This window comes from Hesperophylax consimilis, chromosome 6 (genome assembly GCF_061612785.1).
Source record: "Hesperophylax consimilis isolate HC1 chromosome 6, BYU_Hcon_1.0, whole genome shotgun sequence".
Taxonomy (NCBI): Eukaryota; Metazoa; Arthropoda; class Insecta; order Trichoptera; family Limnephilidae; genus Hesperophylax; species Hesperophylax consimilis.
Window position 1 is genome coordinate 23,775,985 of NC_142841.1, and position 17,909 is coordinate 23,793,893.

General features: G+C 33.5%; 1 protein-coding gene across 1 annotated transcript in view; it reads right to left on the reverse strand.

Moving 5' to 3' along the window:
• Positions 1-17,909, reverse strand: part of Herc4 (HECT and RLD domain containing E3 ubiquitin ligase 4) — a 42,366-nt gene that overhangs the window by 11,320 nt on the left and 13,137 nt on the right. Inside the window, exons 4-12 of the mRNA XM_089632474.1 lie at positions 14,583-14,739; positions 10,022-10,130; positions 9,081-9,212; positions 5,593-5,778; positions 3,807-4,013; positions 3,318-3,497; positions 2,631-2,918; positions 1,023-1,199; positions 140-400 (exon numbers count right to left, since the gene is read on the reverse strand). Of these exons, the coding sequence (XP_089488600.1) occupies positions 140-400; positions 1,023-1,199; positions 2,631-2,918; positions 3,318-3,497; positions 3,807-4,013; positions 5,593-5,778; positions 9,081-9,212; positions 10,022-10,130; positions 14,583-14,739 (1,697 nt within the window). The remainder of the gene's footprint in view (positions 1-139; positions 401-1,022; positions 1,200-2,630; positions 2,919-3,317; positions 3,498-3,806; positions 4,014-5,592; positions 5,779-9,080; positions 9,213-10,021; positions 10,131-14,582; positions 14,740-17,909) is intronic.

Here is a 17,909-nt window from a genome sequence, read left to right on the forward strand (position 1 = left end):
TTTCCAGCCATTGTTTTCACCTTCCTCTTCCCTTCGCCCGCCACAAGCAGACAACTGAAATTATTTCCAGCTTTTAGCTAACTTGTTTCACTAATAAATAATGATATAAATTACTGATTGTATTGCAGACATTACTTGCCTTGAGAGGTTTCTTCAGTTCACTAGTTCCATACTGTGCCAATTCTCTGATGGTGTCAGTCACTATATTATCCCTCGACACATTCAGCACGATGAACTGCTGGACCAGTGGCTGGCCGTGCTCCAGTACTTCCAGTATCGCCCTGGTGGCAGCCTGGTTCATGGCCGCATGCATCTGGATGGCCTGGTCCAGTTCCAGGAGGGAGGACTTGCAGGTCACGTTAAATAGGAAGGGGTAGTTGCACAGGTAGAAGTTGTTCATCTGGAAACAGATTGTGAGCATAAGAAAGAGTTTTTAAAAACATAGGCCATTACAAAAGTGCTTACAAATACATAGATCACTCAATGTAAAAGGTACTTACCGCTAAGCGAAAATTATAATCACAAATATGTAAACAAGGGTTTAACACTTTAACAGCCGTTCACGAGCTTCGCTAAAAAATTCACGGCCAGCCGTGCACAGCCATGCTAATACCTCCAGGCATTAAAAAGCTTAGTAATAATCTATTTATATTTTTAAATTAAGGATTTATATTGAACATATTATATTTAATCATGGCCCTAAGATATTTATCTTTTATCTATCTATGTAAATGTTTGTTTGTTCAAAATCTTAAATCTCCAAAAGTTCTTCACCGATTGCTTTCAAATTTTGACACAACTTTACATTTGAATACGCATGTGTTTTTATATACTTATATTATATAAATGTCAATTGTGACAAATAAAAACATGCTTCTTTGAAAATCAGCGCCATCTGTTGGACGTAAAATCAACACACGCTATAGTTTCTCTGTCTGCACAGACAGTCTAAGCCAGAGCAACGCGTGGCGGGGTACAGCTAGTAGTAAATAAAATGAATGAATAGACAATATTAATATAACCTGTGAATCAGTCAGCCAGTTGAGGTAGTCCTGCCTCACGTCCACCAGAGTGTCCAGGGCGGGGATGTAGAAGATGTCGGGCGGGGAGCGCAGCTTGCTGGAGTTTGACATGTTGATCTTATTCAGGCTCTCCAGTGCGTTGAGGATGTGGATGATTCGCCAGTCATAGTCTATTCTCTGGAATCAAAGGATTCTAAATAAGTCTTTAAATCGAAGGGGCTACAATGTATTAATCATTTTTGTGATAGTTTGAGATACCAGACATAGATGGCTCTAGTATAGATAGATCTTAAGACGTTGTAGACTTATCTGACAGATGTCGGTAGTATATACAGTCGCCCCTCCGTGGTGTGAACCAAGGTACGGGGGGCCATGAGGTTTCGATAATCAGAGATTTGAGAGCATAAGAAAGAGAAGGCTGGCCTCCCGCCACTCATTCTTGATTTAAGAGTTTTTACGTCTAAATAAAGACATACATCCATACTAATAAATGTGATGAAAATTTTAAATAATTGATGAACAATTAAAAACCTCACTAATTGAAACGCAAAATAGAAATTGATATAAAATAGAGTTCATAAATAGATGTATACATTGCTTATCTAGCCAAATAGGGTGGTTTATCTGTTTTATAAACTGTTAACATGTAATAATAATTTCGCTTTTGAAACGGAATTGGTATTTTAAATTTTCTATATATTTCTTCATTTTGAAGATGTCTAAAAATCAAATACCATTTTAGAAACTAGATAAACACCTTTTAGATTTTGTATTTGATATAAACTTTAATATTTAAATAGATATACATATAAAGTTGAAAAAAACAGCTTACCACAAATATTTTTAATCAAAATGTTGAAATATTCAGACAATTCAAAAAACACAGTCCTTTTATTTAAGAAATTTGCAAGAAAGCTGTCAATTCACTTTTTTATCTCATTCATACAATTAAAAATTACAATAATAATTCTAAAGGGATAACTAAAAAAATCTGATATTTTGGGTTCATTTAATTACGCAATAAAAATGATGATTTCTTGAATTTATGTTAATTAAAAATATTACTTTCATAGAAGTTTTATTAAATTAAATTTACATATTCAGCAAAAGTCAATCAAAAAATAATATGTTGGAAATGACATTATTAATGGATTAAAACTTACGAAAAATAATAGTAAATATATGGAATTATACTAATATAATAGTGAATTGGTCATTAGAATAGAAATTATAACCAAAAAAATTATTTGAATCACACATCACAAATCAGTCATTTTGCCGGGGAACTCTTGCACATGGCCCATGCGTCAGTCTGCAAAAATTGTTGTGTTGCCAGTTATTTCACAGCACAGTTACAAACATTTATTAGTATTAATTCAAAATAGAAAATGTATAGTCTTTATTCAAAGGTAGGATATTTTATGGTTGGAAAGTGTTCTTTTATTAGTAAGACTGATAGTGTTTTGTTGTGAAGAAGGCGTTTTTAGTATCAAGAACCATTCATATCAGTTTTGTTCAGAGTATTGAAACCGCCATTAAAAAGCAATTGCAATTTGGCAGTGGGTGGGTTTTAGGTGATGCCCTGAAGTCTATGGACAGTGGACATACCTTATCTCCCCGTACTTGGAAGTAGTGGTGCACCACCTCCTTGAAGCAGCCCACGATACTGGGGAAGAAGGGGCGCGCTGGCAGAGAGTGGCACCAGGCCGTGAGGTACGCCTGGGGCGAGGGGCGCAGGCTGGCTAGGGCTGCAGCCAGGGGGCCCTGCAGGGCGCGCCACCTGCGTGGGTTTGCACACTCGTGGTACAGCGGGAGGGTGAGGAAGACGCGCAGTGCCTCACAGTCGGGTGGGTTGGAGCTGAGGCCCTCCAGGGCCGAGGTTAGACTCTGGAGAATCTACACAAAGACAAAACCAACTAAAAATTCATTTCACTGCTATCTTTACATTATAAATAATTTATTTCTATCATTAACGCCTTTTGGCTTTTACGTAATATAACTTATGCTATAAGATATAAACTAATTAATTATATGAGAAATTAAAATGCAACTTTTTTTTTAAAGTATAAACAATGATAATAAATTAGACAGCACCTGCAATGCACAAAGTACTAAATTGAATCATTACCAATCCTTTCAAAATGTAAAATAATCGTTACAAAGCACCTCTATGCGCCTCTCAGATAGTTTTTAATTGTTTTGTGAATTTTCAACAGAGTGACCCCACACTTTGGGCTGCAAGTTTTTTCAAGAAATTCAATACAATTGTATAAAATTGCTGATCTGTAAACTCACCACTTCCAATATGGATGTATTTTTGATGCTCTTGATAAGGTCGAAGACGCTGGCGGCTTGCGTGAAGTCGATCCCGCTGGTACGCGAGTTGCAGCCGTAGTGCTGTGGGTGCGGGAGTAGGAAGGAACCGTTGACGCAGGCCAGGGAGCGGAACGTGGTCTCCAGATAGCATAGGGTCTCCTGTTGTATCAAGTATAATTCATTTATTTTTTGTAACTTTTTTTAAATTTCTTTGGAACAACTTGAATAAGATTCGACTATTGCCACTCGCATTAATTTATCAATGGCTTTAAAAAAATCATGTAAACAGATTTTTATGGCTGTTTTATAATATTTGTTTATATTTTATAATTGTGTTTTCAGGTTAATAAAAAAAAAAATTAATTTTGCTATGAATAAAAAAATTATGTACATACAGTTAAAAATGAGGTAGCGGTCACCCCCGGCAAATATCTGTTAAAGGCTGACTATATAATAATTAGTCAATACCTGATTTACTTGCTCATCTTCGGCCAGTGCCAGGCAGGGCTCCAGCTGCTGCCGGTCGATGGAGAGGATCTGCGTGTCGGGTGGATGGCTGCGGCTGTCGTACCCGGGCCCCCGGGAGCCTTGCAACGTCACGAAGCAGCGGTCGCCCCCGGCAAATACCCGATAGAGGCTCACTGCGTCTTCGGACGACTCCGACTGCAGAACACTCTGGAAAACATCAAGGAAATTGAAATTTATACATAATACAAAATTAGTAAGATTGATGTATCACGCTAGAGTCCATCTCAAATAATGTGTCATGTCTCACCTTGCATGGTGCCTAACATCCTGAAACCTTCTGGACGGAATGAGAGAGACAGCCTGGGTTTTCACTGCCTTGTAAATTCTGGTCCTCTATTAATAGGACAAGGTGCTCCATAATTATTGTGCCTACATGATTTGTGGGTGAGGTTTTAAACAGTCGGCAATGTGTAAAATGACATTTTCGCCAAAGTGTGCACATGTTTTTAAGCATTTCTTCCATTTCTTTAACCTCTCAGACAAAGACTTTAATTTACTTTGTGTTCCTTTGCGAACTGTCAAAACGTGAAAATTTTTGTGTTATTCACGAGTTTTGTTAAAAGCTTCATAACTCACGTTTTGGGAAACGTAGCCTCATTCTAAAAAATGTTTTGGAAAGATTATGAAATTCACTATCGTATTGTTTTCTTATACGTAAATATTTGCGTTTCTAAATATACATTTTCTGAAAACGTCAAAAATATGTAAAAATCGCTGACCATTATTTCAAAGCTGTGAAAAATGTACTTTTTTCTGAGTATCATAAAGAAATAACACTTTATATATTGAAGAAATATAATTTAAAACTATTAGTCACCTCAAAATATTAACCGTCCAAACTAAAATATTTTTAATAAATTATGAACGAACAAGATGACAGATCCAATCGACTTAGATAATGCACCTCTACATTCCATAGATATTCTTGAATACAGACGCGTAGCGTTATTCATTATCGATACTCTGTTTTTTAAATCATGGGAATCCGTATACTAGTGATGGAAATAAATCGATTTTTGTAAAATCTCGCGCGTTTACGTGAAAAGACGTTCTAATGTCTTGACCGCTATTATCATATTTACGTCTTTTGACGTTCTAATGTTCTGAGTGGTTAACATTCCACTTTTAAGTTTCCAAAATATGGTTTCCGAATGGAAGTAATGAATTCAATATCAGAAATTTTAAACGTAATTTTTTCAATGTTGGTCCAAATTTAAATCAAAACTGTATATTTTCCAAAAATACACAATGTATGTTATTTTAGACACCACAGATTTAAATCTTACACTCATAAAATTATTAATTACAAATTCAGACATTAATGTATGAAAAAGTTGGACATGATAAAAAAAACACAGTACCTTTTGATCTAAATAATTGATTAAAAATATATACAGGTTCTACAGTGGCATTTAACAGACTAAATAAAGAAAATAATAAATTTTCCTGTTAAACATATATAACTTTCTCATATTCAATGAATAGATAACTATGAATAAATCAATCAAAATTGTGGTATGAGTATGCCAAAAATGCAATGTAGAAATTTTAGTAGAAATACCCCAAGGTAGTGTGGTACAAACTACTGAACACGTGGACGATGAACGAACGAGGAAGTTCAGAGGATGATGAAGACGGGCTCATTTTCCCTCTGACTCCTCGCAATATAATATATAAAATAATAAGTAGTGTGTTTGTGGGAAGCAAGCATGTAAGTATGTAGTACCTGCCAGGCAGGGTTGATGGTGCGCGGCTGTGTAACGCAAGGGGCCCCCGGAGCCACAGGGCCTAGCCCCAGCTGCCCCGCCCCAGCCACCCCGCAGCTCTGCAGCCGCCCCGCCTCCGTCAACACCAGCAGGTGGCGCCGCCCGCACACCGCCTGGACCACGCTGGTCCCCATCAGCTCGCTCACCTTCAAAAAACACAAAACTACACTTATATCAGAGCACAACCCGCAGGCCAATGCTGCTGCAACCATTATTTCCCTAGCAGCAGCTAAGGTAAACGGAAGCCAAAGATGTTTAGATTTACCCAACAGAATTCTCCTAAGCCCAAAGACAACAAAAATTGCTTTTTTTAACTCTCCCATTCCAAGAGGGGAAGAAAAGAAAGTTTTGTGTGATATCTAAGTTGTTTTTAACACAATTGACTCTATAATTTAGGTATTCTAGAAAAATTATTTGGTAACCGATCGATTTATTTTTTTCGTAAATATTTTTAAAAAATACAATTCTGGTGACTTTCTCAACTACCATACTAAGCATGGCAGTCGCACATGATTCATGTAAGGATAACAATAATAAAACATAGCGGAAAAGGAAATTGTTATGGTAAAACAAAAACTAAAAAAAATGCACATCATTATAGAGAAACCATATTAGAAATAAAAATAAAGATAAAATTAAATAAATGGTAGAGTTAAAACTTTTTTTTTTCAAACAGATGCATACAAGTGTATATTTGAAAATATGTAGATTTAAGAATTTTTTCCTCCCTACCAAGAGCGTATAAAAATTTTAGTTTTCGTTTTTCAGTTGCCGATATAACTGGCTCTGTGCGCTATTTTTGTTATTTAATTTTAACTAATATTTTAAGCAATATCCATTTTTATATTTTCACATGTAATTTTTGAGTTTAAACTCACAAAAAAAATTTTAAATTTAATTTTTGAAGGTATTTTCAAAATGTATATTTTTTTGTAATTAAATAAAATGTTATATTTTTTCGTGCACAGTGTACGGTTTGTCATTTTAGGTGAAACACGCCCCCTGAAACCTAATAAAAACTATGGGAAAAGAAATCCACCGTGGATCTCCCAGTCGATCACCGCACTTGCCTCGATTTTATGATATTTTCAACCTTAAAAAACGTTTCTTCCATTCTTAAATATATTTTATTCGCTTGTCAAGGTAATAATAATCTATCTTAATATTATTTCTAGCTCATCATTTCGTCAGTTGCAAATATGTTTATTTTATCTGTGAAAAGCGCATTTAAAATTCCATGTCAAATGTCATAATTCCTATTTTAAAAAGTCATGGTACTTATTTATTTACAGGGAATCCTCGTATGACTTATTTCAATAGAAAATAAGAATGCTTACTTCGCTGGAAAATTTAATAAAACTCTATTTTTGTATGTCTTCATTATATTAAATGTTTTATAACATTAGCGAGAAATAAACACATTTAAGGCGATGCACTACGTCGTGTAATATTATAAATTGAGCCGCTATCAATAAAAAACCTTACGTAGATGGCGATAAGGTTTAAATTCCCGCTTAACACCATCCCCCTGTTTTGATTTATACAAGAAAAAAACATGGCCAAAAAGTGCCTTTTATTTTATTTTGTGGATGTTCAGGCATAAATATTTAATTTTTTTCAGACCATTTTATAAATAACTTAATTTGCCACATTATACAATAAAATCATAACCGAAAATGGGTTCATAAGTAGGAGATTTTGAACTTTAAAGCAGTTTTCATAGGCCTATACATTATTTTTTTCTGGGCTTATAAAAACTTATATAAAAAATACTCGATTATTTCAAAGGCCAAGATGTATTCTACTCGCAGTAATTAATTAAAGCATCTGAAACATTTCTAGGCGACCAAATTTTCAAATCAAAAACACATGATTTTGCATTACTACGTATAGCATCGCCTTAAGTAGCTATCCTGGGCAAAATTCATAGGATAGATACATAAAAATATTAAAAATCTATAAATACATTATTTGGTAAGATAATTTTTCAAAAAAACAATTTAATTTAATGTAAGTTATTATGAAAATAGTGTCAGCCGGCAAATGGCGGGTGATCGGCTTTTTACTCCTGGCACTCCCAAGGGTTAACTCTTAATACAAAACCAAAATTAGGCTTTCCATAATAACATCACCATTACTATAATGATTACAGGGGTATTCAAAATCTACTATTTCAGTTTTACTTCTGCTAGAATAACATTATTACATTTTAGATTATGGTACTTAGGTAAATTATTACAAACCTCCATTGCATTTTGTCATAAAGACCAATTTGCACTGAACTATTCAATTGAGATGATTGCATCATTTTGCCTTCCATTTGAACAACAATTTATTGCTGCCATTGAGTGCATTAGAAAAATACATGATTGGGTAAGTAGAAAATTGAATCCAATAATTCATACATCTTTATTAAAAACCTTCATAAACATTCTCAGACCAAGGTCATCAATTTTATAACATCTCTATGACTAGAACTGTATAATTCTTCAAAATGTGCTTTGAACTCCCCGGGTCTATACAATATAATATCATGTTAGTAACAAAATCTGTCAGATTATTTTGAAATATTCCCACTTGACATTCAATTTCAATTATTTTAACAGGAAGCTACAAGCCAAAAATGTGTATATTCTTGGTATACCTTATATTGTAGGTAATAGGCATTAAAATCGCTTGACAAATGGAGTCTAGAAACATTTGATTTCAAACACAAAACTGTTTTCACTTATTTTGTAAATAATTTTATAAGAAAGCAAAAAAGTTAATCAAGTCACAGATAATCTTAGCTATAATACTGTATTTTTTTTAAGTTGTTTCCTTTATGCGTTCATACATTTCTATTGAAATTTTTTAATAGTTTACATTTATATTTTTTATTGAGTAATTTATTATTTTATTTGTATTCTACTCAAGCGAAACGATAGGAAAACCTTCAAATTATCTAAAGCATATTTTTTGGTATTCATAATGTACACCAATTCGTTATAAAGATTAATCAAAATAGTGATTTGGCATTAAGCTTCGCCTTAAAACTTTTTTTAAACCTTTATAATACAAAGAGAAAGCTTGGAGTTCTCTCTTTCTAAAGCTGTGTATATAATATATCTGACCATAATAGAAAAGAATATAAAAAGAGTTTTATAAGAATATGTCAGTTGGTGACAAACATAACACAATGTAATGCGCAACTTTTGATGTTCCGTGACAAATACAGCACTACGTGGCCCGAGTGGTCAATGTCATTTTGTCTCTCATGTTAAGAATAAATTAACAAATAATGCAGTATAATAAATGTAAAATGACAAAATCACTGAGTTATAGAGATGTGAATGTTGAATTCTTGGAGCAGGTAGATGAGTATATGTGCTAAGGAAGTAAGTTGGCGGAAGACGGGAGAGCTGATAAGGACATTAACAGAGACCGGCAATCCACAATAGGATTTTACCTTCCTGGGAAGCACTTCATCCTTAGTACTGCCATGCCCCAACTGGCCGTAGGTTCCTGAGCCACAGGTGAACACTCCGCCGTCCAGCGTCAGGAACACGGTAAAGTCCTCACCGCAGGACACATGACACACCTGCCAACAAACAATAGGACAAACAATCCTCTTAACAACAAAGACACTATTGTTGGACAATGAAATCTAAGATACATGCTGAAATAGGATACGATAGAAACGGGTATGAATTACTTTCATTGTATTCTTATATCTAAATAGCGTGCAATACAACTAATTTGGGGTAGGTACTTTCAAAGTAAATTTCCCTAAAATTTGAAAGTGTTCCATTTTTAATTTATGAAACAAAGACAAATCGGTTTATTTTTGACAGAGGATGGATTATTGGAAGAAAATCAGTTTAGGAGGAAAACAGTACTGTTGAAAAGCTGGTTTGAGATTGGTCTGATTGGAGTCATGCGAAAATGATGCAAAATAATATCAACAATTGCCAATGAAAATAAGAAACAGATAGACACAGAAAACAAAGGTAATGGTCACAACTGGGACTCGAACCCGGATCCTCTAGTCTTTAATATTTTCATTGAGAGTTGTTGATATTATTTTCATCAACGATAAAATTTTACAATGAGGTTTTAAGCCTCAATAAGTTATCCCTAATAAAATTGAACGTAAGTTAATTATTTGAAAAATAATAAATGGAATGGTTTGACAGTAATATTATTATTGCATAATATTTTGATAAGCTGTTTTGTTTAAAGTCCAATTAAAATGTTAATATGTATGTACATAATAATTTTCAGCTTATCGTGATGGTAGTACATAGAAGTAATTGAAAACTATTGATATTATATTCATCAAAAATGATTACAAGAATTAATAAAATACAGTTTAAATGTGTTTCACAAAGAAAGATATTTGTGACTAACTTTGATGGTTCTGAGGCTCTTGAGGTGTGTGGGATAGCAGTGATTTTCCAGATCATTTAGTCCGACTTGCCCGCTGGTGTTTTTTCCCCAACCAAACACAGCTCCAGACCTGATCAAAACATTTTAATACAGATCAAACTAATATCATTTATCCATAGAAATCACACTAATTAATCTCACTTAATATGTTTTCAATTTTTAAAATCTCTTAAATATACTACAGTCTTGTTGATTCATTATATCTGCTAGAAAAGATTGCATTTCGTTGCCTTGAACACAACACCAGATCGAACGAATTATTTAGAACACCATACTGTAAAGCCAAATATGCGCAAAAGTCTTTAATAGGACGTATTTGTAAAACTCACAATGCCTTACGAGATGTAGACATTTTCAAGTGTAACTTGAAAACATATAAAATGCAACTTAGTAAACTGATAACTTAATTTTTTATTTTGTGAAATAATCCTATCATCTTAGTTTATTTTATTGTTTTTATTATAATCATGCGAAAACTGTTACTACTAACTGTCTTTTATTGTTTTTATTATAATCATGCGAAAACTGTTACTACTAACTGTCTTTAATTGTTTTTATAACATTTTGTAATTCCTTATAATGTTTATACTTTATATTTCTTTGTCATTTATAAATATATTGTATTGGTGCAAATATTGAATCAACGACTGGAATTAATGGAACATTATTGGTCTAATGTTGTAAATAATTGCTGTTTATGCTAAATATATAAATGACTGTTTGTTTCCTAAATAAAATAAAATTTAAAAAAAAAATACTAATACATATAAATAAATAAAAATGTAAATGTTCGTGGTTCAAAATCTTAAATCTCAGAAAATTCTTAACCGATTGCTTTGAAATTTTTACAAAATATTGCATTCGAATATGAACATGTTTTATATACCTACATTATTATAGATATCACATGTGATATGAAAAAACTTTTTTTTTTTAAACAGCGCCATCTGTAAAAGCAACATGCACTATTGTTTCTCTATTTGCACAGACAGACTAAGCCACAGCAACGCGTGGCGGGGTACAGCTAGTTAATAATAAATAGTCAACTTTATATAGTGCCGTTTGGTGATTCAATCACCTGCGGCACAAAACTTAAATTAGTTTGATAAAATGTGGACTTCTTAAACATTATAAAATTTCTAATATTAATGCAATTGATTGAGGTTGTTACCATTACATAGATAATTTAAACCATTAACGAATTACACATTCATATGGCATAAATGAAACAAAATCTTAACCTTCCAGCGGGCGCGTTGAGTAATTTTCCTTGAGCGGGCGCTTGTCGTAAATTTTACGTCATCGAGTTTTCTCCATGTAAGTGGTGTTTTCTTTATATAAATGTTAGGGAATTTCTTTAAGGTTATGAAAAAATAATAATAGGCAGTACTTAAAAAAAAATTTGGTTCTTGCATGTAAAGGACTGGCAACGGCAACATTTCATTGATGCTGAGGATCTTTTCTTATCCAGTGCACATAACCGACAAACACCGCGTTTTGGAAGGCTTCTGTTTTCTTCTTCTGTTATCGGTTCTACTTCCCGACCGTAATTCACTTTGAGAAAAGCACTTCTATCTTGCGGTAAATGTTTGACATTTGATTTGATTTGATTTGACCATAGCATAGCTCAAAGCTCGATGCTTACGACTAAGTGGTAAGAGTGGGGGAAGCGATAAGACGCGTCTGTCGTAAATTTTACAACAGCGCGCCCGCTGGAAGGTTAAACCAAATGGCAAAAGTAAATAAAATAGCTAGAGATGGACACAATAAAGAAAGAATAAATAATACAAACACTACAGATCTCTGCTGAGCTCAATGTAATACAAAATATTAGCGGGCATAGTTCAATTGGAGCATGTTTTTTGTATGTATGTATGTATGTATTTATTTCATAATACAAAGGTATTATATTATTTTTAATGCTGGTATGTTGGACTCATATCGAATAGGTACTAAATTCGCAGAACAACAGTATTCAATACATTTAGATTATGTATAAACTATTATAACATTTCACAATATTATTGCAATATAAATTTAAAGTTTAACTTCTCACGTGCTAAAAGTACTACATAATCATTGGATCCGAAAATTTGCATCCGTTGAGCGCCGGTAATATGACATTAATACATTCTGGAATTTTTACACTCGGCACGTTAAAAAGGTATGTATTAGGTTGTGGGAGCTTGGCATTCCAAAGGTTAAATGTTACGAGGAAAACAATATTATTTTGAGCCACTGTGTCAAAAAATAGTACACAATAAAAAAATCGATCTTGTCGTATTTATTGCCAAATAAATTAGTATTTCAAAGCGCCATTGCTCGTGGTGAAATGATATTGCGAACTGAATATAATTATTGATTATTCACTTGTAGAGTGGAATCACTGATGCCTGAATAATTACACCTGGCGAGTGCTTAGCCGAGACAGTGAATTCGGCCGAGTGCTCGGTGTGATCAGTACAGTCAGTACTCGGCCTAGTAACGGGCGAGTGATTCAGGTGAGACAGTGGACAGAAGCAAAACCTATGACTCGGTCGAGTAAGTACTCCCACCACCTGTGCATTCAATTCGGCACTTCACTCGATCTCCACTCAGTCAGTGCGATCAGCCGAGTAAGTCAGTGAAAGAAAAAATATTTTTTATAATTTAGAATTTTTAAGGAGTGTGTGACGGTTGGTGTAAAACTTTCTTAACTTTCTTAATTTTCTCTTTTTCCTCCATTGCGAAAACATGTTAACAGAACTTTAAATTAATCTCAATGAACTGTTTTGCCTACTGTGCCTTCTATATGTGATCACCTCTACTCTTCAATAATTTGCTCGACTGATTAACGAAACGAGTGACTCGGCCGAGCACTCGGCAGGTGTAATTGTGCTTTAGGGACGGGTCGTTTCACAGAATTATAAAAATTCATTTCAATTTAAAATTTAAAATTCAAGTTCTGTTAATATCCAAGTACTGTTAACCACTCAGAACATTAGAACGTCAAAAGACGTAAATATGATAATAGCGGTCAAGACATTAGAACGTCTTTTCACGTAAACACGCGAGATTTTACAAAAATCGATTGATTTCCATCACTAGTATACGGATTGCCATGATTTAAAAAACAGAGTATCGATAATGAATAACGCTATGCGTCTGTATTCAAGAATATCTATGGAACGTAGAGTTGGATTATCTAAGCCGATTGAATCTGTCATCTTGTTCGTTAATAATTTATTGCGTTTCTAAATAATTTATTAAAAATATTTTAGTTTGGACGGTTAATATTTTGAGGTGACTAAGGACGGGTTGTTTCGGAGAATTTGAACAATTCATCAAATTTCAACGTTCATTTTCAGGTTCTGTGAAAGACTTATTCAAGTTCTGTTTTTATATCATTGTAGGCTAGTTGCTTGATAAAACTGAAATAAAAACAGAACTTGAAAAAATCTTTCACAGAACTTGAAAATGAACGTTGAAATTTGATGAATTGTTCAGATTCTCCGAAACAACCCGTCCTTATAGTTTTTAATTATATTTCTTCAATATACAGGGTGTCCGGAAACTCGTAGTACAAGCGGGAAACTGGTGAATCTACATCACATTTGGAGTCGATTTTGTAGTATATTTTTTTTTATTTGAGCTTTCGTTATCGAGTAAATCGAGTTTGAAGTTGATTTTTTTTTTTTTTTTTAATCAAATTCTTATAAATTATTACTGAAGATCAAAGTACCCAACTAATTAAAACTATTTGAAAGTAAAACAAATGAAGAAACTCGGATTTGAAGCATTATTTTGAAATCACCCTTCATTTAACCCGGTGTAATCATAAAATATTTCTGCTCTGCAGGGTTAAAACATCTGTTATTCAACCCTAAACACCAGAAAAAACTTTAACCCTAAAATAGCCGAAAAATATTTTTTTTTGGTTTTTTTTTTTTTTTGAAAATGCTCAAATCAAAAAACTTTATGTTTTTTTGGGTTCCCCATGTGGTGTAGATTCTCCAGTTTCCCGCTTGTACTACGAGTTTCCGGACACCGTGTATAAAGTGTTATTTCTTTATGATACTCAGAAAAAAGTACATTTTTCAAGGCTTTGAAATAATTGTAAGCGATTTTTACATATTTTTGAAGTTTTCATAAAATTTATATTTAGAAACGCAAATGTTTACGTATAACAACACAATTCGATAGTGGATTTCATAATCTTTCCAAAAAATTTTTTAGAATGAGGCTACGTTTCCCAAAACGTGAGTTATGAAGCTTTTAGCAAAACTCGTAAATAACACAAAAATTATCACGTTTTGACAGTTCTCAAAGGAACACATAGTAGATAAAAGTCTTTGTCTGAGAGGTTAAACAACTGGTCCATGATGATATAATAATAGAACTTGAATGTAAAATTCACAGAACTTGAATTTTAACTTTGAAATTTGATGAATTGTTCAAATTCTGTGAAACAGCCCATCCTTACAATCCATTTAGAAAAGCAAGCCAGATGAATGTTTGAATGTTTAGGGTTGGAGGTTGTTACTTGGAAACGGCGAATGTGTGGTTGCCGCCCGCAGCGATGAAGGAGAAGGGCACCCCGCCCAGAGAGCTAACAAGCTGCGGCTTCTCCTCCACGGGACTGAACTTGCCTAGGCCTAGCTGCCCGTACGTGTTGGCCCCCCAAGAGTAGATGTCTCCGTCTGCAATAAACAAAACATTCAGTCAGCCAAACAACATCAAACGAACTGAATAATTTTTACTGACTTAATATCCCTTCTTATTAATCCAAGATTTTTACCACCCCCATGCTTACACTACCCAATAATAGTGTAGTTTTATTTTTGGAATAACTTAATGAGTAAAACCTCAAATTGTAATATTTAATTATCGAAGACAATATTAGCGATTCCTAAACGAAAATTTGAAAAATCAGAAAAAGATACGGTCACATCTAGGTCTTAGAATCTAATCTAGGAATCGCTAATATTGTCTTCAATAATTAAAAATGTTAATGTTCGTCTGTTCAAAATCTTAAATCTCCGAAAGTTCTTCACCGATATCGCAGGATATCGCAGAAAGTTCTTCACCGATATCGCAGGATATCGCAGAAAGTTCTTCACCGATATCGCAGGATATCGCAGAAAGTTCTTCACCGATATCGCAGGATATCGCAGAAAGTTCTTCACCGATATCGCAGGATATCGCAGAAAGTTCTTCACCGATATCGCAGGATATCGCAGAAAGTTCTTCACCGATATCGCAGGATATCGCAGAAAGTTCTTCACCGATATCGCAGGATATCGCAGAAAGTTCTTCACCGATATCGCAGGATATCGCAGAAAGTTCTTCACCGATATCGCAGGATATCGCAGAAAGTTCTTCACCGATATCGCAGGCTATCGCAGAAAGTTCTTCACCGATATCGCAGAAAGTTCTGCGATATTGCAGATAAATTAAAAGTTTGTTTTTATTAGTGTTGGGAGTGTTTAGAGAGTGGTTTGAATAGTAGAAGAAGTCAGAGATGCCCGAGGAATACTTAACGCAACATCTCTGGGTTTCTGACTTCTTCCACCATTCACTACTGTATACCACAATGTTACTGTTAAAAAACTACATTACATCAACCTCATTCCGGTGTTGAGATATTACGTTAAATATTCCTCGTGCGTTTGCGACTACTTCTACTTTTCAAACCACTCTATAAATACTTCTAGCACTAATAAGAACTTTGAAATTTTCAGCGATATCGGTCAAGTACTTTTCGAGTTTTGCAAGCGCAAACATATGCAGGCTGAATTTATATATAGAGATAGGAGGATTTCTACAAACACCTCCGCGAGGTGTGCGTCAAAACTCCTCTGCACATATGTTTTGAACGGTGACCTGGTATCTCATCAAAATGACAGTTCAAAACACCCACAAAAAGTGATATAAAGTCATGAAAAGTGATGAAACAAAAACTTGGTTAAATAGGTTACATGGGTAACAATTTAACCTAGTTTTTGTTTCATCACTTTTAATGACTCTATATCACTTTTTAAAGGTGTGTTTAGTTGTCATTTTGATGAAATATCATGGAACTGTTTTGAACAACTTTCTGAATTCCGTTTCTCCAAGCTCGAATGGATTAAATTGATCATGTATAAAATGTCTTTCAATTCTACGAGCTTCATTAGTCTGTTCATTAATAAACCAGTAATTTTGCATTCCAATGACATTATTCAAAAAGTTGTTTATATTATTAGGTAACTGAAAGTGCCGCGCTTAATTATGTGGCTTTTGTCTACTGGCTTTCGGAATCAAATACTGACTGTGCTCGCAAATACTACCTAACGCAGCCCAATAACTCAATATCGTATTAATATAGGATTTTATCGATCGACCGTGCTAGATAGATAGGTTCTATTGTATGAATGGTTTTTCATACAATAGAATCTATCTCCCATTTTGCTATACATTATGTACTGTATCCTCCACACATTGTTTTACGTGGTATTTTGCAGAAAGTACCTATTTCACATGTACAAACAAAAATAAGTGTATGTATTTTGAATTTTTATTTTATTTATTATTATTATGTGCATCTATATAAAAAAGTTTACTTTTTTTTTGGCTTTGCCTGTCTCACTAGGAAATCCTGTGCCGAGACAGACTAGTTTACAGGAATTTTATAATATTAAAATAAATTACATTTTTCAAAAAGCAAAAATATTTGACAAAAAATTTCAGGTTGGTAGGTAGTGGTAACAATAATGAGATAGAGGATTATATTTGGGTGAGGTGACTAATTATTGCACGACCTTTTTCGATGATCCATTGTTTGATCAGGATTTTGTATTTGTTAATTTTATTCGATTTTCTTGTTTTTTCAGGTAGGTTATTGTATATTTTAGACGCAATGTATTTGAAATTTCTTTGACCAAATGTTGTGTTTGTTTTAGGTGTTTGTATGAGTTCTTTGGTTTTGTACCTCGTGTTTACAATATTTTGGGAATTTTCATAAAATGGATGTGTTTTATTTTTAAACAGATGAGTTTGTAGAATATATCTGCAGTAGTTGTTTATAAGGGAACTTTAAGAATAACTTTCATAATTAATTTTTGTGCCTTAATGCGATAATGAATCTATAGCTGATAGTGTTGCACCTCCCCATGCGATTATTCCATACTCAATGATAGATTGACAAAGAGACTAATAAACAATTTTCATATATTTCGAGTCTAGTATGAATGAATAGTAAAGAATCATATAATATATATTGAGTGAATGCAATTTTTTTTTTTTATCAGAAGCGATCACTTTGTGGTTAGACATTATATTAAATCAAACAAACACCTCGTATTAAACCACAAAAAAATTTGGTTTAGTACAAAGTGTTTGTTTTATTTAATATCTAACAACAAAGTGATTGCTTCTTGCCATGAGATTTTGTGGTTTAATACAAAGTATTTGTTTGATTTTAGCAAATATATTTATAAAGGATCACTGATTCAGCAGGTTTTATGTGGATAAACAATAAAAACAGTAAAATTATGTTACCTTCAATTTAACAGCGGGTAGAAATCAGGTATAAAACCATGATGATCAAACAACAGAAATTTAAAATTAATAATATCACCTACAGTAAAAGATATAAATTTCTTTTAGACCACTTTAATTTTAATCGTACTCTACCGGTTTCGGAAGCACCCTTTCTTCGTACAAATAAATAATATCACCATTTACGGTTTGAAGAACCTGTAAAGAAATATTTTGGCCACGTAATATACTATATGCATGCACATTTCAAAAGACACAACTAAAACATATTTGGATATCAATTTTTGATGCTTTCTAAATCTGGCAAAGTTCTGCAAGACCGATTTTAAAA